The sequence below is a fragment of the Amborella trichopoda genome, chromosome 4 (genome assembly GCF_054954075.1).
Source record: "Amborella trichopoda isolate Santa Cruz 75 chromosome 4, AtrichopodaSantaCruz75HAP2 v2.0, whole genome shotgun sequence".
NCBI classification, from domain to species: domain Eukaryota; kingdom Viridiplantae; phylum Streptophyta; class Magnoliopsida; order Amborellales; family Amborellaceae; genus Amborella; species Amborella trichopoda.
In genome coordinates, this window is record NC_142339.1 from 48,159,142 (window position 1) to 48,186,212 (window position 27,071).

The 27,071-nt window shown below is 34.9% G+C and overlaps 1 protein-coding gene and 1 long non-coding RNA gene across 2 annotated transcripts; both read left to right on the top strand.

Moving 5' to 3' along the window:
• Positions 1-14,170: 14,170 nt before the first annotated feature.
• LOC148782539 (uncharacterized) lies at positions 14,171-16,264 on the top strand. The gene is made up of 2 exons (XR_016054626.1): positions 14,171-14,744; positions 15,700-16,264. It is a non-coding gene; the product is annotated as an uncharacterized LOC148782539 (long non-coding RNA).
• A 6,257-nt stretch (positions 16,265-22,521) lies between these two features.
• On the top strand, positions 22,522-26,855 carry LOC18431049 (transport inhibitor response 1-like protein). The gene is made up of 3 exons (XM_006841182.4): positions 22,522-23,308; positions 24,145-24,640; positions 25,264-26,855. The coding sequence occupies exons 1-3, from the start codon at positions 22,743-22,745 to the stop codon at positions 26,020-26,022; spliced, it is 1,821 nt and encodes a 606-aa protein (XP_006841245.1). The 5' UTR covers positions 22,522-22,742; the 3' UTR covers positions 26,023-26,855.
• Positions 26,856-27,071: the final 216 nt, after the last annotated feature.

Genomic DNA, 27,071 nt, shown 5'->3' on the forward strand with positions numbered 1-27,071 from the left:
ACGTGTGAGACATTCTCTTATTTTGTGGGATTGAGATTGATATTGTTAAGTTTCCTATGGGAAATTGAAATAAAAAAAGATTAGGACTTTTGGTTATATCCAAGATCTATATGAAGTTTCCTATTTTTATAGACTCCTAATCTTATATATATATGGGGTGAAAACGCACAGAATTCGTGTGCCCAATTTGGGTCACCATATGGGAATAGTGGTTCCTCTAGAGAGAGAGGGAGGTTAAGCACACGTGCATAAGATGCGATTTTCTCCTAGAGAAGAGGACATAAACATTGTGATGGTGCCTCTTTTAAACTCCTGAAGATTGAAATGATTGTTTGTTTCTTATAGAGAAGCGGTTCCTATAGAGATTTTAGGTTGTTCCCCCTTTAGTGAGAGATAAAGTCAGTTTCTCGTTGCTCTCGCATCTCTATCTGGTGATGGAGATTTTGGGTTGTTCCCATTTTAGTTAGAGATAAAGTCAGTTTCTTGTTATTCTCACATCTCTATCTGGTGATGGAGATTTTGGGTTGTTCCCCTTTTAGTTAGAGATAAAGTCAGTTTCTTGTTGTTCTCGCATCTCTATCTGGTGATGGAGATTTTGAGTTGTTCCCCTTTTAGTTAGACATAAAGTCAGTTTCTCGTTGCTCTTGTATCTCTAACTAGTGTTGTCGGTAATGGTTGCCAGAAGTAAAGAAAAGGAATGGAGAATGGTTTAAAAGGGTTTGTTCGACTTGAGTTTCTTGTCGATGTTTGCTCCAAAATCTTTGATGTAACTTTCATTGATATAGTGGATTTCTGTTTGTTGTGCCCGTGGATGTAATCCTTTTAGGGTGAACCTCGTAAATATTTTTGTTCTTGTGTTATATGTTTCATGCTTTATTTTTCATACTTATTTGCCAAAAAATCAACTCATTGGATTTAGAGCTTCCGTGCACAACAAGTGCTAACAGAGCGAGACAACCTGAAAGTCATCATTTGCTAATGACGAGGATAATTTATATTGAAACTTTAAAACTATTGATTCCAATGATCTCTAAATTGTATTTAAAAGCTTCCAGAAAATTTTGGGGTGGAACATTTTTGGAATGAATCCCCCCCCCGCGGTCTATGTTGATGTGAATACCATCTACAATCAACATGATCAACATGATTTGCATTCACAGATTATGCCTTAATGAATAGGGTCCAACTTTGGATTGTAGTTCATACATTGTGATTCTTGGTGCTTCTATAGGCTAGATGTCATCTTCAATGGGGTTTCCTTGGTTTTGACCAGAACGAGCGCTTCATGATTATGCTCTATCATTGGACTTTGACTTGTTTGAAGATCGATTTGATTTCTTCTCTTAAAAGATATGTTCTACCCTAAAGGTTGATTAGTGATGAATCTCAAACCCAACATGAAGAACAAAAAATATAAATAAATATCAAACAACCAAAACTAATAACAAACATAAATATGAAATTGGGTAACGCATAAACTAATAGCTTGTTGGTGGATACAAGTATCTCTTAAATTCTAAGTTTTCCTTAGAAAATAAACCTCAAAATAGAATTTCGCCCAATTTATTGACCTTAAATTAAAAATCTATCTAAAAATATCTATTTCCTCTCTCTCTGTTCCAAAATGAAACCCTAGAAACTCTCTCTCTCAACAAATTTCTTTGGATTAGGGTTTGTTATTGATGATAGTCCTCTAAACATACCATTACATTGATTTTTAATTATGTATTTTTAGTTGGAATGCACTTTCATTATTAGAAAAGATAGATACAGAAAAAGGTTTATATAAAAAATTTGTGCATTTTCTTCTCCCATTGGTTGTATTTCTCATCATGTTCCTTGCAATTCTTTGCCTATTTATTGATAGCTCATGACATTCAAGCATTAGTTTTTCACCATGAAAACTGTATCTAAGAAAGAAGCTCGCATAAACAAGATGCCATGGCTTTCCGAGCTGTAAAGGGAACTAGAGCTAGTAAACTTGCTTGTGTATCCTAAAAATGGAGGAATTTAACCCTAATATTGCAAAAATGAAGGAGTTAACTCCGAATATTAACGAAAATGGAGGATTTAAGTCTTGATAATGTAGAGGATTTAAGAAGATTTCCAGCCATAACTTCTTGCTTCCCAGCTAGATTTAAACAAAATTATAGGGGCTTCAAATTTTGCTCCAAAAATTCTTGGCCAAACTATTAGAGCTTCATTTTTTTTGGGCAAGTATTCATGCAAAACACTACAATTTGTTGAGACAGGTGTTTGCATCTCATGTTGGTGTATGAAGATGTGTTTTTTTTTTTTACAAATATATATAAAACTCTAAGAGGCCAGAGAAACACCAACAAAAAAAAACAACAATTTTAATAAAAAAAAGATTAATAAAGGGTTTGAAGTTCCATGTGCTTGTATTCTTGCCTTTCAACCTCAATTTTATGAGCTTGGGGTGGGAGAATGTTGCTACACTTCAATAGGCCAATGTATCTTTCGAGAATGGGTTTGGTCCAAAAGCTTGAGAGGATTTGAGCTACTATTGAGTTGATTTGCCTAGAAATTATGGTTTCCAACTTGGTTTTAGCCAAATTTATGCATAGGTATTAGGCTGGATGTGTTAGGTTTTTGGTTCGTCTCTATGGGGTTTGCTCTCTAGAAGTCTTGTGCCCCAAGTTTTTATCCAAGAGTTTCTAACAATCTCCTACAAAATCTCCTAGCCCCAAAAATGGCCAAGGCCTATTGTACTTACAGAACTTACTATGGTGCAGAACTAACTTTGGCCCTAGTTTTTAATCTAAAAGACAAGTTTGTTATGGTTTTGCAGTAGAAGTATCCATGGTTTGTCCTTGAAAGCTTTGCATGACCTTGTAGCATCAATTTCCCTTGCCATTTAGGCCAGATATTGATTGATTCATGGGCATTTTCTTTGCATAAATTTATGATGAATTGAGCCGAGGTCGCTTTGCCCTAGGTCTCATCCAAAAACTACTCAAATTCATAGAGTAATGGAGATTTGATTGACCATAGGCTATTTTTATAGTAGAATTTATTTTGGGTTACATTTGGGCTTTAATCTGATTTTTAATCTTACAAAAATCATTTAATCAGTTGTACGATGTTTATGGGATTGAGTGGCATTTGTCTACAAACTTTCAACTCCAAATACTATGTAGTTTGGGAGAAATTGTGAGAGAGGCCGGTGAAGGGTGTTGCCTACAACCAGTAGGGATCTTTAATTTGTAGGGTTTATGTAGCCATTAAAGGCTTTGTGACAACATGTAATTAATATCTAATAGAGTGGATCAAAGAACCCTTGTGGGAATATGGTCCCAAGGGACCAAGAGATTATGGCCTAGAAGGACTAAGATAGGCAAATGCTATTTGTCGATACTCTGGCTTAGCTTGATGAGTTAGGCTAGTCGAGTTAGAAAAACCCCGAAATACCTAGCCAAAGAGCACAACCAATAAGGGTTTATGGGTTATCCCTTGATGAGGTCGGAGTTGCCCAAGGAGTGAGCCAATGGACTATGTGACCTTGTGTATGATGGTGGGTCTCTGGAGATGATGGTTAAAGACTCATCATTGAACCATCACACGGCATGTGCATATGATAAACGTACCAGAAAAGCAAGACATCATTGAGGGTGCAACGTGCACATATGTGAGAGATTATTTCTATACGTCATAGAGCTGTAGTGGCATCTAGTCTAGGTGACCAGGGGTTTGTCTCTAGGGAAAAATCTGTAATCCATAGACTGAAATTATATTTCATTGCCTATTGGATGACTTTGGTAGCCCAATCATGAACCACTGTAGTGGTCTCGATCATGAGATGTTGTGTCAGTTTGAGAAAACAAGTGTAGATTATAGTCCAAATAGAAGATGAAGTGTTTCAAAAATATTAATTCCTAAGCTTAGAAGGATCATATTCCCCTCAAATTTATTTGGTTTTATTTATTTTGATGTTAATTGATCTTTAAAATGATTATTTAAAGTTTTATGAGTCTCTAGATATTTTATTTTTCCAAAATGAATTTAGAAAACAAGAAATATAATTTTCAGTATTTAAATAATCAGAGAAAAATAAGGTTTATTTCTCAACTATTGAAAGTCAATATTCTTATTTTAAAAATTAATATAATTGATGAGGGGCCGTAGGGGCCCATCAGGACCCCATTGGCATGTGTGTGGGGCCCACTATGGGAGCCCTAGTTGGTACACTCCACTAAAAGTGGGGAATTCTCTACAATTTTAATATCCACTTATTAGGATCTATTGATTTAGATCATGTCTTGTTAACCAAGTCCATTAAGAATAAGATATGCTCTATGAGTCCTAAGAGATTAGGATTTCTAAAAGAAATATGTTTTAAGGAATTCAACTCTTAAAATAATTAGAATTATGTAAAGGAAAAGTATATAAAGAGATCATTGACCTTTGGTACAAGGTGGTCACTATTAATCTTGATTATTAAATGTGAAATTGGGTGTGCATTTATTTCATTGACCAAGCTCAAAGTTCAAAAGAAATTTTCTCGAACTTTGTGATACACCCGAGCTATCAAAATTTACATCGGATGATTGTGAGTAATTGTGACCTCTCCATACCAAAGGTAAATGATCTCATTGTATACAATCCCTTATGTTAAAAAGATATTTACATAAATAAATACTATCTAATGTTTTACTTATTTTTTATTTGATAGGATAAAAGTTTAGGAAACTGAAGGATAAGGTTTTATATCATCAGTTGAATCATGATGGCTGATCTAATAAATAAATGACTTATATCTCTCACCCCATAGGTCTCATATGATCAATTGATCAATATTAATCTACAAGAATGACTATCCCTATGAAACCCTATCCCTCTGAAAAGTCTATAAATAGATGTCTCATCATCTCTCATTCTCTACATACCAAAAATCTTTTTCTCTCTAAACTCTCTAGGGTGACATGTCACCCTATGGGAAAATTCTTCTCACTCCCTCTCTTGAAGGTATCATCTCTCTAAAGAGAGATAGGGGGCACGCCCCATAAGAAACTATAGAGGTGGGCACACCCCACTCATAAAATTGACTAAGGCATTGATTCTTTGACTTAATCAAATAGTTATTGCTCTCATATTTTTGTGAAGGGGTTTAGTCAAGGTTTTTCCATATTTCTGATAAAGCATTATGTTGCTTTTATTCAATAAAAGAAAGTTGTAAATAGAGGCAGCAAGTGAGAACCGATTTATTTATTCTTTTCTTTTTAGTTAAGTTTATCGTAATTGGGCCATTGTAAGTATTCTAGACGGTGAGAAAAAAAAAAGTGTATATATTGTGCCAGATCACCTTTGTCCAACTTTCATAATCCCCTCATTTTATCTTCAATATGGTATTGATTCATGAAAATAATCCCATAAATATATATATATATATATGTGTGTGTGTGTGTGTGTGTGTGTGTGTGTATGTATGTGTGTGTGTGTGTGTGGAAAAAGCTGGGATTAGCCCACTTGCTCATACTAACATATGAGCCCAACGGCCCATATTGAATTTGAGTCGATCTGACATTCATAGATGTCTAGTAGTATTTGAATTTTATTTTATTTTGTACAAATCCAAATCATTTAAAATTTTAGGTGTATGTTTTTCTCATCAAGGCACACCTAATAAAAATATAAACCAAATTATTCATGAAAAAAAAAGATCAAAATACCTCTCAAAATTTTTTTAGGGTATTTTGGTCCATTTATTTCATGTAAGAAAATTTTTTTGGTATTTTTAAAAGATTCATCTATTTTTTATGAACACACACCTAAAATTTCAAGTGATTTGGATTTATAAAAAAAATAAATAAAATTTAAATACTACCGGACATATGTGATCGTCAGATCGGCTACAGATTCAATCTAGGTCGTCGAGCTCATATATTTATATGACCTAGTTGGCTAATATATATAATGAGAAATGAAAGAGAAACCATAGCCTAGATGCTTGCTTAAAACTATCCAACTCATTTTTTCAACTTGCAAACCAAGTTAGGATTGGTTTTGTCCTAAAAAAACTTCAGGCTGACACGTATCAATTTCTTCTTCAATATCTTTATGCAATAAGGCAGTTTTTATATCAAGTTGTTCTAACTTTAAATTCAAGTTAGCAACTAAAGATAAAATAACTCTAATAGAGCTATGCTTAACAACAAGAGATAAATCTTGTTAAAATCAACATATGGTTTTCGCCCATAGCCTTTTAACATAAATCTGGCCTTATATCGTATAAGATCATTTGCCTCCTGCTTAATTGCATATACCCACCTATTCTTCAATGCTTTCTTTCCATGTAAAAGTTTCATCAACTCCCAAGTTATATTCTTATACAAAGTATCAATCTTCTCCTCAATTGCCTTATGCCACATTTCAGCACTAGAGCAATAAATAGCTTCATAAAAAGACTCAGGTTAACCACTATCAATATACAAAATATAATATAAAAAAGAAGAGTACCTTTGTGTGGGCTTGTAAAGACGTATGAATCTTCTCAATTCTTCCTCAGTTGTACCCGGTACGCTTTATTCATCTTCAATCAATGTAGTATCTTCCTCATAACTATTATCACCTCTATCAAAACCATCTTGAGCTTAAATTTGAATTTCTTGTACTTGCTAAGGTGAGACAATGGGATTTTGGACTTGTATATCCACAACAAATCTTTCTTGTTTGGTTTTTCTTTTTTTTTTTCAGCAACTATCACATTCTCATTAAAAAAAACATACCTACTTCTTATGGTCTTTTTTGCAATAGGATCATAAATCTCTACTTCTTATGGTTTTCTTGACATCCAAGTTAGCTCTATTTTCACTTGGCATTTGAACATAAACTTCACACCCAAATGTTTTCAATGATTCATATGACACACTCTTACCTTTCCAAAGAATTTTAGGTATTTCACCATTCAATGGTGCACTAGGAGACCAATTGATCAAATATAAAATTGTATTAGGAATTTTAGCCCAAAATTGCTTACCAATACCCAATTATAAAAGCATGCTTGTCAATCTTTCAATGATGGTCCTATTCATCTTCTCAATGATATCATTCTATTGTGGTGTTCTAAGAAGAGTCATTACCTTGTGAATGTCATTATCTAAAAAAAAATATATCAAAAGCATTTTGAGAAATATTTATCAAAACCATTTTTAGTTTGCAAGCATTTAATAAATCTCTCTATTTCTCTTTTAACCTTGGTTTTGAAGACTTTAAAAACTTAATCCTTAGATGCCAAAGGATCCAACCAACACTTATAGAATAATTATCTAAAAGAGTGACAAAATAAGAAGCTCCACCGAGAGATTTATCATTAACAAGGCCATAAACATCATAGTATCTCAATTCTGATGCTTTAAATTTTCTATAATATTCATTTTTAAAAAAAACTAACTCTATGCTACATATCCATGATACAATGATCACAACAATCTTGGAAGGAATGCTTAGACCTAGGAATAAGATTTTGACTTTATAATACTTTAATATCATGCTTACTGAGATGACCCAAGTGACTATGTCAAACTTGTATGTCTTCATGCTTACTAACTATAGTAACGATCTTCTCTACAACATCATTCTTTTGAGCCGTGCCATGAACAATGTAGAAACACCCATCTTTTTGCCCTTTTAACATTGTCATACAACCTCTTGAAATCTTCTATGACCCATTTCCAAAAGTCACTATGAAACTAAAGTCATCCAATGCTCAACTAAAATAAGATTATTTTTCAAGTCAGGAATATGCCGCACATTTATCAATGTGTGCTTATTTCCATCTAGTTGCTTAACAAGAACATTTTCAATGCCGAAAATTTTACATGCTCAATCATCATCAAGATAAACAAAGCCACCATCCACATCTATATATGATGAAAAGTATGATCTTTCTAGGCAAATATGAAATGAAATACCATAGTCCAATACTCAAGTATCTTCAATAGTCAGTGTTGTGCATACAACACTAAAAGTGATCCTATCTTAAACAATATTTGGTTTTTGCATGGCCATCCTTATTCTTGGCATTTTGCTTATTTTTTGATGCATAACAATCTTTATTTGTAGGATCAGGTTTCTTGCAATACCAACAAATAAACTTCTTACCCTATGATTTGGACCTAAACTTTTTGCCATGTGACTTGGACCCGCTTCTACCATGAGATTTACCCCTATTAAATCCAAAGGGTTGATCTCTATGTTGTGTTTTTCTTCTATCTCTTATTGACAATACTTGATTTGATTCAACAAGTATTTATGTAGATGTCTTTCTAGTCTCTTCATTTAACAATGAAACAACATCTTTCAAATTAACCAAGGTATCCCAACTAGCAGGCAAAGAACTCAGTAAAAGTAAACACAAAACTTATTTTTCTAAATTGACTTTCAGATATCTTAATTGTGCATAAATGAAATTAAATTCACTCACATGCAGTCTAATTATTGCACATTCTTTCATTTTCAAAAAAAAAAAAAATTTAATCGTATACATTTATTTGTAGTAAATGGTTGCTCAAAAGATTGCTCTAAAGATTGCCAAAGCTTTGCCGATGCTTTACATTGACAAACATCAAATAAATTAAGGGTGAAATACAAAGTTTAGTGGCTGCCAAATATTCTCGATCAAGAATTTATCATTCCCAATCTTCTATTTCAATAGCTATGATATCTTTTCCTCAAAGTGACCAATATAATTATTTCCCAACAAGATAATATTTCATCATCATCTTCCATATTGGTCAATTACTTAGATTAAAATTTTCAAATTTCATTGCCTTTTTTATTTTAAGAAAATTTTAACAAATAAACACAATAACAAAAGCCCTTTCTCCACAAGCAAAGTGATTTACAAAACCTGGCTCTGATACCAATTGTTGTGATCAATGCTGGTGAAAATACAGCAAGGGTGTGTAACATTAACAGTTATTGTGCATCAGAAATCACATAAATTAACAATAAAATAATATGGCATCAAAAGAACATCACAGAATGAAAATACAACACCAAACAAAGCAAATAACAAAAGGATTTAACGTGGTTCAGTCAAAAATTGCAACCTACATGAGAATAGCGTGAAGCTTTACTTACTAATTCAATGGAGATTACAGGAAAAACTAAGATCCAAAGCTCCAATTTAAAGCAGCTTTTTCTACTAAAATAGGGCCCAAAATAGGGCTCCAAACATCGCACAATGGACACTTTGTCTCGGCTAGCAATTGGGTCTCAACATCCTAGTGGATGACCTACATTCCCCACTCTCTCTCTACAAAGTAGGGTGCAATATAACCCTATGTAAGCTCCCTCATTTTCTTTTTTTTTCATATCATTTTTCTAACTCTAAAACAATGATGACCAATTCCCTTATACTTGGGAGCTTACAAGACACCACAACCTTTGGATTAGATTCAATCCAATGGTTTAAAAATAATAAAGATAAGTTATGAAGAAAAGATAAAAATGAAGGCCACTTATGTGATTTGGCTTTACGCATACAACAACTTTTTATTTAGATAGGAAAATGTGTTGTAGATCTCAAGTTAAATTTTGAGACAATTCCAAGCGCTCCAAATAAATCAAACTCAAAATATTTCAAGTTGCAAACCACAGCATATGAAGATTAGCTTACTGTGAACTTTTTTAAACCACAGTTTTAAAATCTAATTAATATATTTGTATGTAGATGGCCAAAAATCTTATGGTTAAAATTTCATTAATTTTAGAGATAATTAAGAGGACCAAATAAATCAAATATTTCATATTATTTGCACTCATGATAAACTCTACATACACGTTTGTTTCGCATGAAAATATTTTTCGTGAAAGAATTCTCTTTTATAGTTAGGTGTGGGAATATTTTCACATCGATTGGTCTCAATACATATTTTCACACAAATTGGCAGTTCATTTGTGTAAAAAAATTCCCACACTTAAACACATGAGGGAATTTTTTCACGCAAAAATATTTTCTAAAAAATATTTTTACACGTATCCAACATGAAGAGTAGGTTCATGCCGAACTTCTGGTAGACCATGTCCTTGACAACCAATCGACGTCAAACTCTACTGGTTGATTGATAAATATACTCAATCGAAATCAATCTTTATCACCTGCCAATTTCGTGTAACTAAATACAAGCTGCAAAGTGGACTCCTCTATTGGCAACAAATGATGGATGAAATGATTTAGTTTGACATGAAATTTTGTAGGTTAGTATATGAACAAGGGAGAAATTTTCAGTTCAAATTTCATAAATTTTGGGCACTAATAAGGGGGCTAATTAAGTCAACATCTTTTTAGTGCTCAATTACATTTTGCTGGATGAACAAGGTCACATTGAACCTTTGTACTCGGGGTGAACTACTTACTTTGAACTTTTGGGGCCTATGTTGCTAAGAGATGGTTCTAGGGCCTATGTTGCTAAGAGATGGTTCTAGACTGATCAATAAAGCTTTTATGAAGTTTCCAAAATTTTGGTTGATAAATTTTGGATTGAATTTTGACCTGAAGTACATAAGATTAGGGCAAAAATAAACAAAGTTCCCCTTTTCACCTCCAAGTTCGAGAATCATTTCGAAGTATACAAACATCTCATGCAATTTAAGTCTAAAAATCATGGGTGATATTTGAAATGATTTCCTCATTAATATTTCTACTTTTGAAAGGATAAAACTTGAAATTGGAGTAAAGCTTAGCAAGTTCCCATGACCTTGAATATTTTTTAAAAGAAAATTGATTTTCAAATCAGACCTGGGATCCAACGGGTAGTCCTAACCTCAAGTCTGGGTATTGGTCCAAATTTTGGACATGAATATTATTTGAGTGTCTGGGGCCGGGTCCAACTGGACTTTGCCCATACCCGTAGTCATAGGGTATATGATGACAATCATGTGTCTTTAGGCACGCGCTGGGTGTTCATATTGTCACAATATTGGCAACATTTACAGTATTATTGGCAAAAAAAAAAAAAAAAACTCAGTATATGATGGTAAAAAAACAAGGGCAAAAAAAAAGGAAGCTCATAGTCATAGGGTGGCAATATATCTGACTAGACCCGAATCCCGGGACCCGACGGGTCCAGGTCCAGCCAGACCCAACCCATACCCGACCGCGACCCCTAATGTAGAGCTTTGCTTTTGGTCCAACCATTGATATTTTATTCGTTTTCTTATGGCAAATCAAGTTTGGAGTATGGAAAGATATAGAACTTGTTGAAGAAGAGCAATATGATGAGGAAAGTTGTTGATTCTCATGTCTGCTCACCTTTTATGCTGAGATTTTTAGTTATGTGTTTGGTCCTCAAACCATAGGATTTTGTCTTTAATAAGGCATGTATTCTCCATATATTGATCCCCTCATACCTCTCGAAATATATAGGTGGCTAGAAATATAAGATTTTAAAAAGAAAAGTCTAGAAAATTGAAGATCTCCCTTGTTCATCAAATTTCAACCCTCTATAAATGGGTATTTTGAAGCACGATATTTTCATGGGATTTTTACATCGTAGATTTAAGTGTTCCATTTTACATAAAGATAAGGACAATTGTTGGCGTGTCCAAGCCCGCATATGGTATTATGCAGGCTTGGAGATCTACACCGTCCACCAAACCCGGGTCTCGCAAAAATTAGTCCTCTAAAGAAAAAGTAAAATCAACAATTCTAATATTTTTTTCAAAAAATGTCATTTCTAATTTTTAAAATTTATTTATTTTTACAAATTAATAATCTCCACATTAAAGATTATATATTACCTAAAAATTAGAATCAAATTCTATTTCAAAAATAAATTATTAAGGGGCTCGCATTTCTACATATGAGTCCGTGGACATATAGAAACCGCATCGTAAATATAAATCTATGAAGTAATATTACATACTAGCAGATTTGCACTAATATGATGCCAAATAATGGTTAAAAGAGGGCTGGGGTCGTAGTGGTAGCATCCCCACACCCAATTACCATATTGCCGTATTCATTCTTACTGACACCCCCAATTAACATTTTCAAAATGTAACTCCCCAATCTATTGAAAAAATAGGTAGGGCTTTGTCTTCTCCACTGAATTACCAAAAAAAAGGGTTAAAAGGGAATACACAAGAAAAGTAGAAGAGAGAAAAGAAAAAAAGAGAAAAAAATGTTTGATCGAATTTAAGAGACTTTAATGGAGGTGAAAGGAATTGTAGAGAGAAAGAGGACCAAGAGACAGAGAGTTATGCCATCATAACAATGAGATTTACATTTAGGAGAATTAGGTGAGACAGAAAACAATGTAAAGAGAGGAAAAGAAAGAGTTGAGGGATATATCATGGTGATTTAAGATGTGATGCTTGATGGTTTTGATTCAACTCAAGAGTTGGATCTTGAAGTGCATTGATGCGGGATATACAATGGTGATTCAAGAAGTGATGCTTGATGGTTTTGATTCATTTCAAGGGTTGGATCTTGAGCTGCAATGATGCGTGTTTTGATCCATTCTTATGGCTCCATCCTGGCATGTACCCGTGATAGAGTCTTGATGTAGGTTTTAATTTCTTGTTGTGGTTCGGTCTTTAAGAGAGAGGGGGAATACCAAACCTCTAAGAAATAAAAATATAACAATTTGAAAGAAATCATAAACAAATCAAATATCAAGATTTACATGGAAAACCTTTCAAAAAACTATAGGGCGCAACATATAAAATTCACTATGCAGAAAAATAATTAGAATATTTTTTCTCAAATTAATTGGCCCTAAATTGAGGATTAGAAATAAAAAAATAGGAAAAATATAGGGTTACATGTGAGGTAACTATTTCATCTTCTTCCTCTTCATAAAATAATAACTTCTTTCTGACCTTCATCGGAGAACATCAGCTTCAATCATTTAGGAAGTTCCAAACCTTTTCAAGACTTTAGAAGAAAAAATCATCGTTAATTTTTATGTACATCAAAAAACCTTAGAGGGAGAGAGACAAATGACTTTAACCTCTATGCAAGTTTTTTTTTATTCACATCTCTCTCTAAAAAATAAGCAAAGACTTTCCATAAAATACGTGATACTATACCTACGTTCATATATATATTGATTATAATATACACATTCGATAATTAAGTCCATAGACAATATACACTTTCCTTAACAAGGCGCACCTTCAAATAGTATAGAAAGATGATGTTTTAGTACTACAAATCTTTGGATGACCTAAAACATTTATTTTTATCTCACATTATAAAATTTAAAGCTTTAAAAATAGTGTACATCGAGCATATATAAAGCATTGAAAATTTTGAAAATTGATGGTTAAGAATATGGAAAAAATTGGACCAAAGTACCTGCTCAAATTTGAATTTTATAATATGCCCAAAAGAGCTCAAATGGATTTTCTCTTTCAAACTGTTTTTTTTTTGTGCAAGTTATGTGTGTAGCCTGTGCCATGCAAGTGGAAGAATATCGCATTTTGTAACCTAAACTTCACCCGTCTTTTGTCCCTAGGTTGATACTTTGATTTACTAACCCACCTAAATTAATCCATTTCCTTTTGTGATAATATTTAATGTTAAAAAATTAACAAATTGGTCCCTTTTCGTCTTCATTGAGATGATAATGTACTCATTACATCCTTATTATTTTTTATTTTTTCATAATGAAACTCTAGATATCACGTTATGCCGCCCACCACCCCAACTATATCTACGAATAATCAATTCTCAATATACCTAATGTACCTTAGAGCAACTACACGTTTGGTTCGCATGAAAATGTTTTCTAGAAAGCATTTTTCACATTAAAATTCTCTTATGTGGCCAAATGTGAGAATATTTTTATATCAATTAGTTGTCAATTGGTATACAAAGATACACTAAGACCAATTGGAATGAATATATTCTCATACTTGATCACATAAAAAAAATTTATCATGGGACAAACCTTCTTAAAAAAAAAGATTTCAACAAACTTTGCACTTTCCCATGTTTGTAGCATATGAGAAAACGTAACACAACTGTGCTTAGGAAAATGATTACAAAAGTACCCCTCAATTTTCTTAGGGCAAGAAACTTGAGGTTCCATGCATGAAAAATTCCTACTCCACGATGTCGCAAAAACAATTAAACAAATCCAAGGTCCGTGACTTAAGGGCTTTTTTTTCTTTTCTTTTTTTGGTTATTCAATGGTAGAAATTAAACTTGAGATGTAGCACCGTTAAATGTAAGTGGCTAACCAATCGAGCCCAAGCCCAAGCCCAATTCCTACTTAAAAGGTTCTCATTATAGCTACACATGCACGCCCCCAAGAGAAAGTCTTATCTTCTCCTTTATGGGTCACATTGATCGAATGTCCATCCATGGAAATAGCATAAAGACTATGTTGACAAAATGGTCCTTTTACATGTTGTTTCTTTGTATGGTATCCCTTCTCTTTTTCATTTGGTTATTTTAGGCACCAAACTTTATAGGGGAATCAATATTGCTAACTTCTTCTCTATTTCAAGTCTTTCTTTACCACAATTGTCTACCTTTGGCTCTAGTTTAGATTTTTGACTCCTACATAGAACATTTACCTCCAAAAAAACAATAAAAAAATAAAAAAATTTCACCGTGGAGAAAGTATGCCATACACCGCCGCTAGATGGCATACAGTGTCTGCTATTTTGTCATCCACCGTACGGTCTTGACGATGAACGATGGAGTTTAAGCATACATGTGGGATTCTCTCCGATTATAACTACAATTAAACATCAACCGTCCATGGATGGTAAGTTGCAATGTACGGCATACGCCGGAGGATTCCCTTCACCCATATCATATGCTCGTGTTTTACATTCGTTTATCTAAGAAATATATTTTATGAGAAGCGCCAAAATACCCTTGCTCTCTAGTTCAATACTTGAAAAGGATTTTGAGTTCAAAGTTGAGCGTTTGGCTTCTAAGTTTCTTAGAATTTGATCCTTAATGCTTTTTTAGCTTCGTTATATTTTCCCCTTTTTTAGGATCCTTAATGCTTCAAAATTAAAGGTTTGGCTTTAAACTCTGTCATGGCCGGTCCAAGGTCACAAGTCCCAACCCAAATATTGCCGGTCTTAAGCCTGTATAAAAGAAGAGGGTTGCATTAAATATTTCCAATCAACATAAAAGTTGACCATATTTTTTTCAAATAGAAATGATGCAGTCGATCCTAAATAGTTGAGATAAGGCTCGGAAGAAAATAATAACGACATTTTCTCTTTTTTGGCCCTTTTTTGGTTCTATCAAAAAAAAAAGTAGGAAAAAGTAGGTCCTAGTATCTAGGCATGATTGAATGTAAGAGCATTTTCAAAGGAAAAAAAAGACCAAAAATCCACCTCTCTCTTTCACAATACATAAAAGTGCTCGAAAAATCTTCAAATGATTCTCCATGTAATATTTAAAAAATTGGCCAATTCAACCCTTCTTACCCACAAGTAAATTCAAGCTGTGAGATTCATTATTACACAGGAACTGGGTTTTTTCCAAGATATTGACCAATGTCTTCTCTATCTCTCCGGGCCTCTATATGCACGTCTCTTTCAACTTTCATCTCTTTTTTCTTTTTTACTTTTTTCTTATTTCTTTTTTATTATTATTATTATTTTTTGAAATGCCCCCTCAATCGATTCTCTCTCTTAAATATTCAAGGGCTGTTGCACCTATGTAATTATAGAATTTATTAACAGCTGCCCTGTGTTTTTTAGATTTGAGTGATGGGGAGAAGAAAACAGGGGAAGATTGGAAGGGATGGGAAGCGAGTGGTTAACATTTATTATAATGAGGAGGAGGAGAGGAAGGCATATCAGGAGAGATCGAGTCAATCAGTCAACATCTACATCACCATTGCAGGATTGTACACTAGTGTCAGGGGATGCCAAAATGGGCCCCCTCTCTCTCCAAAAAGTTTCAACTTTGGGAAAATCAGTGTTGTTGCTTCTTGTTGTGGGCTTTCCGTTTTCAATCAGAGAACGGCCTCTGAACCCTTCGGTTAGAGCATCAAATCGTCCTCCCCATGGACCACACAAACTCTCGAGGTGTATAATTATTACTGATGTACGAAATGCTCCTAGGGTTGGGTCGGGTCCCAACCCAACTTGAGTTGAGGGTTTTGGACCTTAATCTGACCTGATGGTTCTAAAACTTGGTTTTGGACCCAACTTGGTTTGGGTTCGAGTCTAGAAACATTATACTCAACAAATCATGTTAGGGTACGCACGCTATGTATATCATTTTATAATTATACTCAACAATTTTTTAATATTTTTATAATCGTTATTTTATAATAAAATATATTTTTTTAATATAGATATTTTTTGTCATTAAAAAAGGTGTGACATTATCCATATGGAGCGTGACATCAATAACATTAAATACCACTAGTGAATTCTATATGAGTGAATGCCACGTATATTCTATTCTATATGAGTGATTTTTACATCTTTATGTAGATGATGTCACACATCTCCTACTGGCCAAAAATACTTTATGTGGATTTGTGTTCGAGTCGGGTCAACTTTGATTGAGACCTGACCTAGATCCAACTCGAGTCCAAGGTTTTAGACATAAAATGAAACCATCAAGTCCAAAACTTAGACCAAAACCCAGACCTGAATTACGTCGACCCACATGATCATTGGGTCAACCCGACCTAATTGCGACCCCTAGATGCTCCCGAGCGAGCATTGAAATCTCTCAGCATCAATTGATGTAGCATGCAGTCGCTGTTTGTGGTACCAATACACTATACAAATTAGCTTTCTTATTAAAATATTACTATAAAGGGAGATTTATGTCAAAATATCGTGAGAAATGAAATTCTTCAACATTTACATCCATTCCAATTCAAGAGTATGTGTCTTTTGATGGTATTTTGAAACTAATTCAAAATAAAGTGTACAATGTTAAACGATTCATTTCTCATGGTATTATTTGGATATATTTCCATTTTTTTTAATTGGTGTAATGGTGTTGTTTAAGGTCAATTTTTTATACCAACACTTTCCACACTTAAATTATTATCAGGTACGGATACATCTATATCGTACCTATGCAATGTATGAGATGATCAAGAGACAAATAGTAAAACATTTCTCTTCTCCTTTAAAATTTTGTGATCTAAAATTGGTATTTTTGACATCGACACATTTTTCTTCCTTTTCGTAACAAGGTCCACATGAAAATTCTAAATTGATGTTTGAAAAAGTATCATAGACATGTACGAACCTTCCTAGTTTCATAACGATATACATATTGCATATATTTATTTATTATTATATTTTTTACCTTTTTTTTAAATGTTTACGAATACCCCTAATTTTTTACATGCAAAATAACATTAACCTCGTTTATATGTTTTTTCACTTTTTGTATTTTGTAAACAAAACTTAGAAAATAAAAAGATTTACTGGTCCAGCATGATCAAATTGTACATTTGGCGCCACGCGGAAGCACCATTAAGGGGATTTGTTCTACCTGAAATATCTGAAAGCATCTTTATTCATCTGTAAGATCAATAAAATAAAGATGGCTTGAAGCTTAAGAAAAGATTGATAGTAGACTATATGTTTGATGAAGCGTGTTTATTCTATGCTTCCCAGGGAACATACTATTCATTTACTCCCTCAGGCCAAAGAGGTATACTGGAGGATTTTTTTTTCTTGTTCAAAATATTGAGGTCCACTAAAGGAATCATTAGATGGCTATTTTAAACTAAAATGGATTTCGACTTTCTAAACATGTGGTCTATCCTTCCAAAATTTGGATGGTGCCTATGCGGTATTTTGACATTATTTATTGAACTAAGAGAGAGTTTTAATACTTTTTCTTTATGATGTCAACCACAGGTTCAAGAAGTTGCATCCCCAATTTTAGAGCCCTAAAAATACTTCTACGCCTTTACATGAGGAGTAAATAGATAACATGCTCATGTGGGAGCAGGAAACACTTTCAGTTTGATGAAAATATATATGAGGTCCCAAAAGCTCAAAAAACAAAAAAATACCGTAGAATTAAGGTGGACCTAAAAAATCCATCAAAAAAGTATATTTTGATATTGAAAAACCATTTAATTGATCATCTCGACATCAAGATATATAAATATTAAAAAAAGAAAACTTCAAGTCTAAAAAATAATACATCTTGAAACACATTATTTGGACCTTCAATTTTTAAGATTTTCATACATATGTAGATCTGATTGATTTGAACTATTTCTTTAGTCTAAAATTTTATAACTAGAGGTGAAAATAGATTCACAAACCACCCTAAAAATTTTGGCACCAAAGATGCATTTGATTATAAAGTTTAGAGGTGTGACTTATTTTGATTATTTAAGGTTGCAACCCTCAAAAGTACTTTTTGTTTCATTTGAATTAATAGCTAGGTGAATTAGATATTTTAGGTCATAAATCCCCCTAATGTTTTTATCCAATTTGGTCCCACGAGCCCACTATATATGTCCACTTATAACGAATTACCCAAGAAATCTCACTAACGAAATTATATTTCGATATTCTGATTCAATAATCTATCAAAATGGTGAGATTGAAAAAGATGTCGAGTACAAAATTAAAGTTAGATGGACGAAGTGGAGATGTGCTTTTTGAGTTTTATATAATTGTCGTATACCAATAAAGCTGAAGGGAAAGTTTTACAGGACACTGTAAGACTAACCATGATTTATGGGATAGAATATAGGGTGGCCAAGAAACAACATATTTATAGAATAAATGTAATTAACATGAGAATATTGAGATAGACGAATGACAATATAAGAAGAGATAGGATTTTAAATGACTGCATTATAGGAAACTTAGAGGACATCCAATAGGCGATAAAATGAGGGAAAGTAGACTTAGGCGATTTGGTTATATGCAATGTCGACCTAGAACAACACATGTTACGAGAGACGATTTAGTTCTAGTAGAAGGCTCTAAAAGGATAAGGGTAAGGCACAATAGGATATTAGATGGAAAAAGTGAAAATATATATACTGACGTACAATTTAACTGAGGATATGGCCCTTGATAGAGCAGAATAATTGACCCAAATAATTGGATTAAAGCTTAAACAAAAAATGTATTTTTTTCAAATTAGGTGGGTTTTGTCTTCAAATAGGAGATTTGAACTCGACCCTTCTCTCCAGTTGTCCAGGTTGAAAATTGATACCTCGCATATGATAAAGTTAGGCGGACCTACTATTAAGGTTTTTGGACAATTCTTCCTTTGCTTCTCTAATGTTAAATTGTGTGGTAGATAATGGTTAATTTTATAATTTATTAACGCGTACTTCTCATAGGGTGATTTTGGCCGACCTAGTATTAAGGTTTGACATTATTACACTCATTCCTCGAGAGCGAAAGTGCTTGGATAAGGTGATCTTTAGGTTTATACTTTTACATAGGATAAGTTAGGTAGACCTATGCATCAAGGTTTTAGAAATTTTTCTACTCTAGGGCAATAATTTGGACATCTTTACTGAGACTTTTTGTTTTTTTTTTTAGAAGTATACCTTTTATCAAAGGGTGCCGCTTGCATAAAGCGGAGGCTCTAAACAATCAAAGTAAAACACATATTCAAATAGTGTTAAGAAATGTGGTTTCAAGACTGAAAATCTTTGTGATAGCCTTAAAATATATTTTCATATCTAATTATAAAATTTAAAGCTTAGAAAATAGTGTAGATCAATAAGATCTATGAAATATTAAAAATTGACAATCCAAAAATGCATTACAAGATGCACTATTTTTCAAAAACATGAAATCCATTTTTTCTCATGTCCATACATATTGAGGTTGAGATGATCAATTTGAGAATATTTGAGCATTAAAACAGCCTCTTCTAGAGAAATTTTTGAGGTGTGGCTTAATTTGATTGTTTAGCGCATCACACTTACAAAACTTTTTCCTTCATTATAAAGGAAAAATAATATTATAGTTTTTTTTGTAAGTAAAATAATTTTACAGTTGACAAACTTTATTACCCACGCCATCCATGCACTTAACGTGTAATTTAGCAGTAAGGCAAGCAAGACAAAAGAGCATTATACCAACATTTACCCAACATTACTATACCTTGTTGATTTTTTTATTTATTTTTCACAATAAAGAGGTTAAAGCGTCGAAAGAAAATCAGAAAAAAAAAAGGTACCTCCTTCATTGACCACTTTATGACTCCCGTCACGTATTCAGAATACCAAGCCCGTCCGTTTGCACGTGTGATATGCACGGGTGGGCGTGGATTCAGCAGTTTCTCAGGAACGTATCTAAAATTTCATCCACACTCACTACAGTATCTCAAAACATAAAAGCTATCGCCAATATATAATAATAATAGGGTGCGGTTTGTATAGAGGGGACGCTCTAAACAATCAAACTAGAACCCACCTTCAAATAGTGTCAAGAATATGGTTTCAATAATGAAAAATTTCGTGATAGCCTTGAATTATATTTTTATCGTTAGTTATAAAATTTAAAGCTTTAAAAATAATGTAGATCGAGCAGATCCATGAAAACTTGAAAGTCTTGAAAATTGATGGTTCAAAAATACGTTGTAAGATGCATTATTTTCAAAACTTGAAATCTATTTTTTTTCCATGTCCGTGCATCTTGATGTCGAGATGATCAATTTGATGATATTTGAGCATCAAAACAACCTCTTCTGATGAAAATTTCGAGGTAGATTATAATTTGATTGTTTAGAGCCTAGGCTCAAGAATATTATTAGCGTGGATATAGGAATGCCACTCACTCTCTTAGTACTCCACCCAATGACATCTTCATTCAACTAAAATACGAGTAAATGACAGTAGGTATGGTTTACATAAGTTTATAATATCAAAGGGGATTGTATACAATGAAACCATTTACCTTTTACACACAAGGAGGTGTAAAAGGTCACAATTACTTATAACCATCGAATGTGAAATATGATAGTTTGGATGTGTCATAAAGTTCGAAAATTTTTTTTTTGAACTTTAAGCTTGATCAATGCAATAAATGTAGCCACCCAATTTCACATCTAATGGTCAAGATTAATTATGATCACCTTATACCAAAGATAAATAGTCTCATTGTATACTTTTTCATATCAAAATAAGATGCACCACCAATTTTGTCATAAGATATAATTTCAGTAAAAAATCTTTAAGATAGATCGAGAATCTATTTTATATCTAATTACCAAATTTTAAACTTAAAAATTGGTTCAAACTACGTAGATATATAAATATACAAAAATGGATGGTCAAAAAAATGTATGGTAAAATGTACTATTTCTTAGGATATGAATTTTTTTTTTTTTTTTTCATTTCTATACATCTTAATGTCGAGATGATTAATTATAAAGTTTTTCAACATCAAAACATCTTCTTTCTATAAATTTTTGAGGTGCACCTTAATTAAGGGTGGGAACGGGTTGGGTCCGACAGGACCTGGACTCGGACCCAAACCCGAACCCGAGTAGTATTCGGGTCCAAAATTTGAACCCATACTTGGACCTATCGAGTCTCGGATCTGGTTGGATCCATTATCACCATATGACTATCAGCTTATTAGTTTTTTTTTTTTACTATCATATACCATATGACTATGAGCTTCTTTTTTTTCTTGTGCCAATAATACTGTATATGTTGCCAATATTATGATAATATGAATACCAGCGCGAGCATAACGACATAGTATTCGAGTCCGGTTGGACCTAAACCCAGACCCGTATGGTATTCAGGTCCAAAAATTATACCCTTACCAGGACCCAAGGTAGGGTCTACCTGTCAGGTCTCGGGTCTTATCAGGTCCATTGCTATCCCTAATCTTAAAATTTTAGATTAAGATTAGAATTTTATATAAAGGAAAAATTTATATAAGGTTGCAACCTCAAAATGTAGAATTAAAGGTGCACCTAAAAAATCCATCATAAAAGGCTGTATAGATGTTGAAAAACCCTTATAACTAATCATCTAAACATGGAGATGTATGAATATGAAAATAAAAGAAAAGAAATTTGAGCGTGTGAAATAGTGTATCTTGCAACACATTCTCCGTACCGTTGTCAATTTTCAAGATTTTCATGTGTTTATAGATTTATTTAATTTAAACCATTTTTAGAGTTTAAATTTTTATAATTAAAAAAAAAGATTCTCAAGCCATTCAAAAAATTTTGTATACGCAAACCACATCCTTCGTACAAACTTCTTTATAATAATAATATGCTTGCTATTTAAGATTATTTCTAGAACATTTTGATTTTGCAAATAAAAAAAATAAAAAAAAAAGGGTGGCGAAACTAACGCCCAAATAATGAGAGAGAGGGAGATCCGAGTAAGTTAAGGCGAAAGGAAGGGCAGCCTTCTCTTTTGCCCCTACTCTGCAGAAGACAACAGAGCAGAGGAAGCGGCATCACACAACCCCCATCCCATGTATGGTGATGATCATGTATGGCCCCATGCATCTCCATCCACAGTGCACAGATAGAGGAGAGAGACACGTCAAAGAGGGAGATCAAGAGAGAGAGGCATGGAGAATCCCAATGTGCAGAGCCAGACACCAGAGTGGAGTCTGCCTTCTCCAAATAAATAAAATAAAATAAATGCGGTCATATCCCCTCTCTCTCTTTCTCTCTCTAAAACCCATCCCTCTCTCTCTCATCAAGAACCCCATGTTTGTTTATTACCCCCTCTTCCCCTCCCCCTCCCCCTCCCCCTCCCCCTCAGTTAGGGCATAGCCATCGTCTCCTCTCTTTCTCTCTCTAGATGACCCATGACCAACCTTCCGCCATGTCCATCGACTCCGACGATAACGCCCCACCAGACCCCTCCCCTGCCGCCTCAGCCGTCGGATCCACCAAACAACGGCCAGATCTCCAGGCCGCCTTCACCGACGATGTCCTCGAGAGCGTCCTCCGTTTTGTGACCCACCGCAGGGACCGTAACGCGGTTTCTCTGGTCTCTCAAGCCTGGTACAAGGTTGAAGCTCGGACAAGGAGCGAGGTCTTCATTGGGAACTGTTATGCAATCGAGCCGGAGCGTGTGGCTGAGAGGTTTGATAGGGTTCGGACCCTGGTCCTCAAGGGCAAGCCCAGGTTCGCTGATTTTGACCTGGTGCCTCACAATTGGGGTGCTCACTTTTCGCCATGGGTTAGGGCAATTGCTCAGAGGGGTTTTCAATGGCTTGAGAGGGTTAGCTTGAAGAGGATGAGTGTAACGGATGAGGATATTGGGGTTTTGGCTAGGGTTTTTCCAGGGTTTAAGGAGCTTTCCCTGGTTTGTTGCGATGGGTTCTCCACAAAGGGGCTTGCGGTTTTGGCTGGAGGTTGCAGGTATGGTGACTGGTTTTAGGGTTCCATCTATCTGTATGGTTTTGTTCTTTTTTGAAGTAGCCGAGTTTTTTATATTGTTACTAGAAACTTGGGTGGAGATATTGGAAAATTGGGGTTGGTCGGAGTCCCACTCGTGCGAATGGAGGAAAAATGGAAAAAACTGGTTTTCTCTCTCTCTCTCTCTCTCTCTCTCTCTCTATCTCTTTTGGAGGTTTTGAATCTTGGGAATTGGGGGGAGTTGTTGGGTTTTTTGTGCTGATTGTTATGATGTTTTGAATCATGGTTTTGATGGGGCTATTGATTTTGAATCTCTGTTAGTTCTTTTCCTTGGGTGTGGAGGGATATTGGGGTGTTTTGATGGGGTCATGGAGTTCGACTCGTTATACTTTGTTTACTTGAATGTGAAGTGATTTAGGGTTTAGTTTCTTTGGTTTCATGTTCTGTTTTGTTGTCCTTATTTTTCTGTTATTGGGCTTATTGTTTGCTATGGTTCATCAGTTTAGTGGTAGCGCGGTATTGTTCATTATTCAGGGTTTAACTGCTTTTGGTTTGTTTTAGTTTTTGTGCAATGAGCATGTCAACTTGGATCCGAGATCTGTGTTTTACTGACTGAAAACTGATAAAACGTGATTCCATCCTTTGAGATAGATCTATCTCTGTTTTCTATTTTCCCTAAAGCAGATTAAACTCACCTAACTAGCTTCCCTGCTGTCCTGTATTTGCGTTTTTTTTTGTCTTTCTGAGATGAACCTGTCAATTGTTTTATCTAAATCCCTAAATAGAGACAAACAAACAAACAGTTTTGCCTGATTTTTCAACGCTTTTATGATACTCAGGCAACTTAGAGGGCTCGAACTTATCGAAGATGATGTTGTTGATGATGGTGTTGACTGGTTAGCCTGTTTCCCAGAGACCACCACTTCCCTGGTTTCCCTTTGCTTCGATTGTGTTGAATGTGCAGTAAATTTTGACGCATTAGAGAGCTTGGTAGCTAGATCCCGTTCATTGAAGAAACTCACACTGAACAGGCATGTCTCAGTAGGTCAGCTTCAACGGCTAATGCTTAGAGCTCCTCAGCTAACTCATCTTGGCACTGGCTCATTTAGCCCAGATCCTAATGCTCCAGACCAAGAAGTGGATTTAGTATCTGCGTTCAATGCCTGCAAATTCTTGCACTGTCTCTCTGGCTTCAGGGAGATCTTGGCAGAGTACTTGCCGGCCATTTCTCCAGTTTGTGCCAACTTAACATCGCTCAACCTCAGCCTTGCCGATATCACAGCTGCAGAGCTTGAAGCGATAGTATTTCAATGCCATAAGCTTCAGCTTCTTTGGGTTAGCCCTATCCCTAACATATCCAACACTAATTCTTATGAAATGAGTCCTTTTGTTTAATGGGTTTAATTGATTTTGATGTTTTGAAGAATTTTTTTTTAGGGTTTTGATCTCAATTTGATCTTGTTTGTCTAATGGGTTTAGTGGGTTCTGATTTTTACTTTTTTATGGAAAAAGATTGGTTTAATCCTTGGTTTTCTTTCTATTGGTTAATGGCTTTATTGGGATTTGCTTGTTATTTTCGAAAGTAAGAAAGTGGGGTTTGATACTTGATGGGTTTTGATTGTTCGATGGGTTTGATGGATATTGATTGTTGCTTATTGGAACATAAATGAGCTTTCACTATTAATGGTTTTGATTTAGCAGTGGTTTTAATGGGTCTCAATTGTGACATATCAAAAGAAAAAAATTGGGTATAGATGGTTAATGGGGCTACCGATTGTTCCTAACATAAATAGGAAGTTAGAACTTTTATGGGTCTAAATTGCTCAGTCGGTTTAATGAGTTTTGGACGTTACTTGTTTAAAGGAAAATTCGGCTTTTGTTCTTTAATTGGTTTCAATTATTTAATGGATCATCACTGCTGAAAGTAAAAACGGCAGAATTGGTTTTGATTGATCCAGGTCCTTGATTCAGTGAGAGACCGTGGCCTCCAAGCTGTGGCCTCGACATGCAAGGATCTGAGAGACCTACGTGTTTTCCCTGTTGATCCACGCGAAGATAGCGAGGGTGGGGTCACTGAAGTGGGTCTTGTAGCCATCTCGGAGGGATGCAGAAAGCTCCAATCCATCCTCTACTTCTGCCAACAAATGACCAATGCAGCTGTGGTGACTATGTCCAGAAACTGCTCTGAACTTACGGTCTTTCGCCTCTGCATAATGGGGAGACACAGGCCTGATCATGTCACTGGGGAGCCCATGGATGAAGGGTTTGGAGCCATTGTTAGGTATTGCAAAAAACTTACTAGGCTTGCAGTGTCGGGTCTTCTCACTGATAGGGCCTTCATGAACATTGGAATGTATGGCAAGACTGTTCAAACCCTTTCAGTAGCTTTTGCAGGAGATAGTGATATGGCACTCAAATATGTGCTTGAAGGGTGCCCTAATTTGCAGAAGCTTGAGATCAGGGATAGCCCATTTGGAGATGCCGGGTTGCTCTCTGGTGTTCACCATTACTGTAACATGAGGTTCCTTTGGATGTCATCTTGTAGGCTTACTATGAGTGGTTGTCAAGAGGTGGCGCGGAGCTTGCCTCACCTTGTTGTGGAAGTGATTAGAGAAAGAGAGGAGCAGGGCGATGATGACTCGGTTGAGAAGCTGTATTTGTATCGATCAGTTTCAGGACCGAGGAATGATGCTCCCCCCTTTGTTTCCATCATGTAACGTTTCCTAGGAGTAAGTTTAGAAAATGGATTTTTCATCCTTCCTCAAAAAAAAAAGAAAAAAAAAACATGGGTTTTTCATCTGCGGGCCGATGACCACCTTACTGATTCCCTGAGTGAACTGAAGGATGTGGTGGGTAGCTCTGAAGACACAGGAAAAGAAAACCTAGTTTGCATTTGTTAATTATGCTTTTACAGTCATAATTCTTTCTCAGCTAGGGCTATTGGAATGGCATTTGCAGGGGGAAGACTGTAAAGAGCATCGCTTTTTTTGGTGCTTCTTTTTTATCTTCTACTGTGTTCTCTATCTCTCTCTGTGTTCTTTCTGTCTCTCTTTTTAAATTTCCCAGCCCTTTGTGGGAAAAGCTGATGTGGGAGTGGATGCAGCCAAAGGTCGTATGGAGCTCAAGAAGATCATGTGGTGGTGTCGGTTTTAAAGGCCATTTTTTCATGTTATCTTCATGCAATCCACCTTATCATAAAAGCAAGGCTGCAAAAGTGGGCCTCTTGGGGTGTTTTTAAGCCCCAAGGGATACTGAATTCTTTCACACCCCCAACCTGCAATCATCCAGTATTTCTCTCACATTTGTGGCCTTTGGAGCTGCAAAGGAAGGTAAAGAAGAAGAGTATTTCTTTCACATTTGTGGCCTTTGGAGCTGCAAAGGAGATGAGCCGAGAGAGACAAAAGGATAAACTTCAAGTATTTTATTCCTTTTAATGAAGCCTTTCTCTTCACCTTTTTTTTTTTTTTTTTTTTTTTTTAAATTAGAAATTGTGGTTGATTTGATCTGATATTATGATGATGTGAAGGGTGGGAAGCTTTTGCCACGGAAATGTTGGGACTTCGTAGTTATGTTTTTTTGCTTCCAATTTCATGATTGGTGTGTAGTAGTTTAAACTATGAGAGATGTCATGAATGCCTAAAGTTGGAAAAAGTATTGGACTTTCATTTAAGCATGAAAGACCCATCGTTATCTAGACATGCTGAATGATTATTTGGTAGTAAGAAATGGTCCCTTGATTGATTTCTCTTGAGCCCACAGTAAAGAG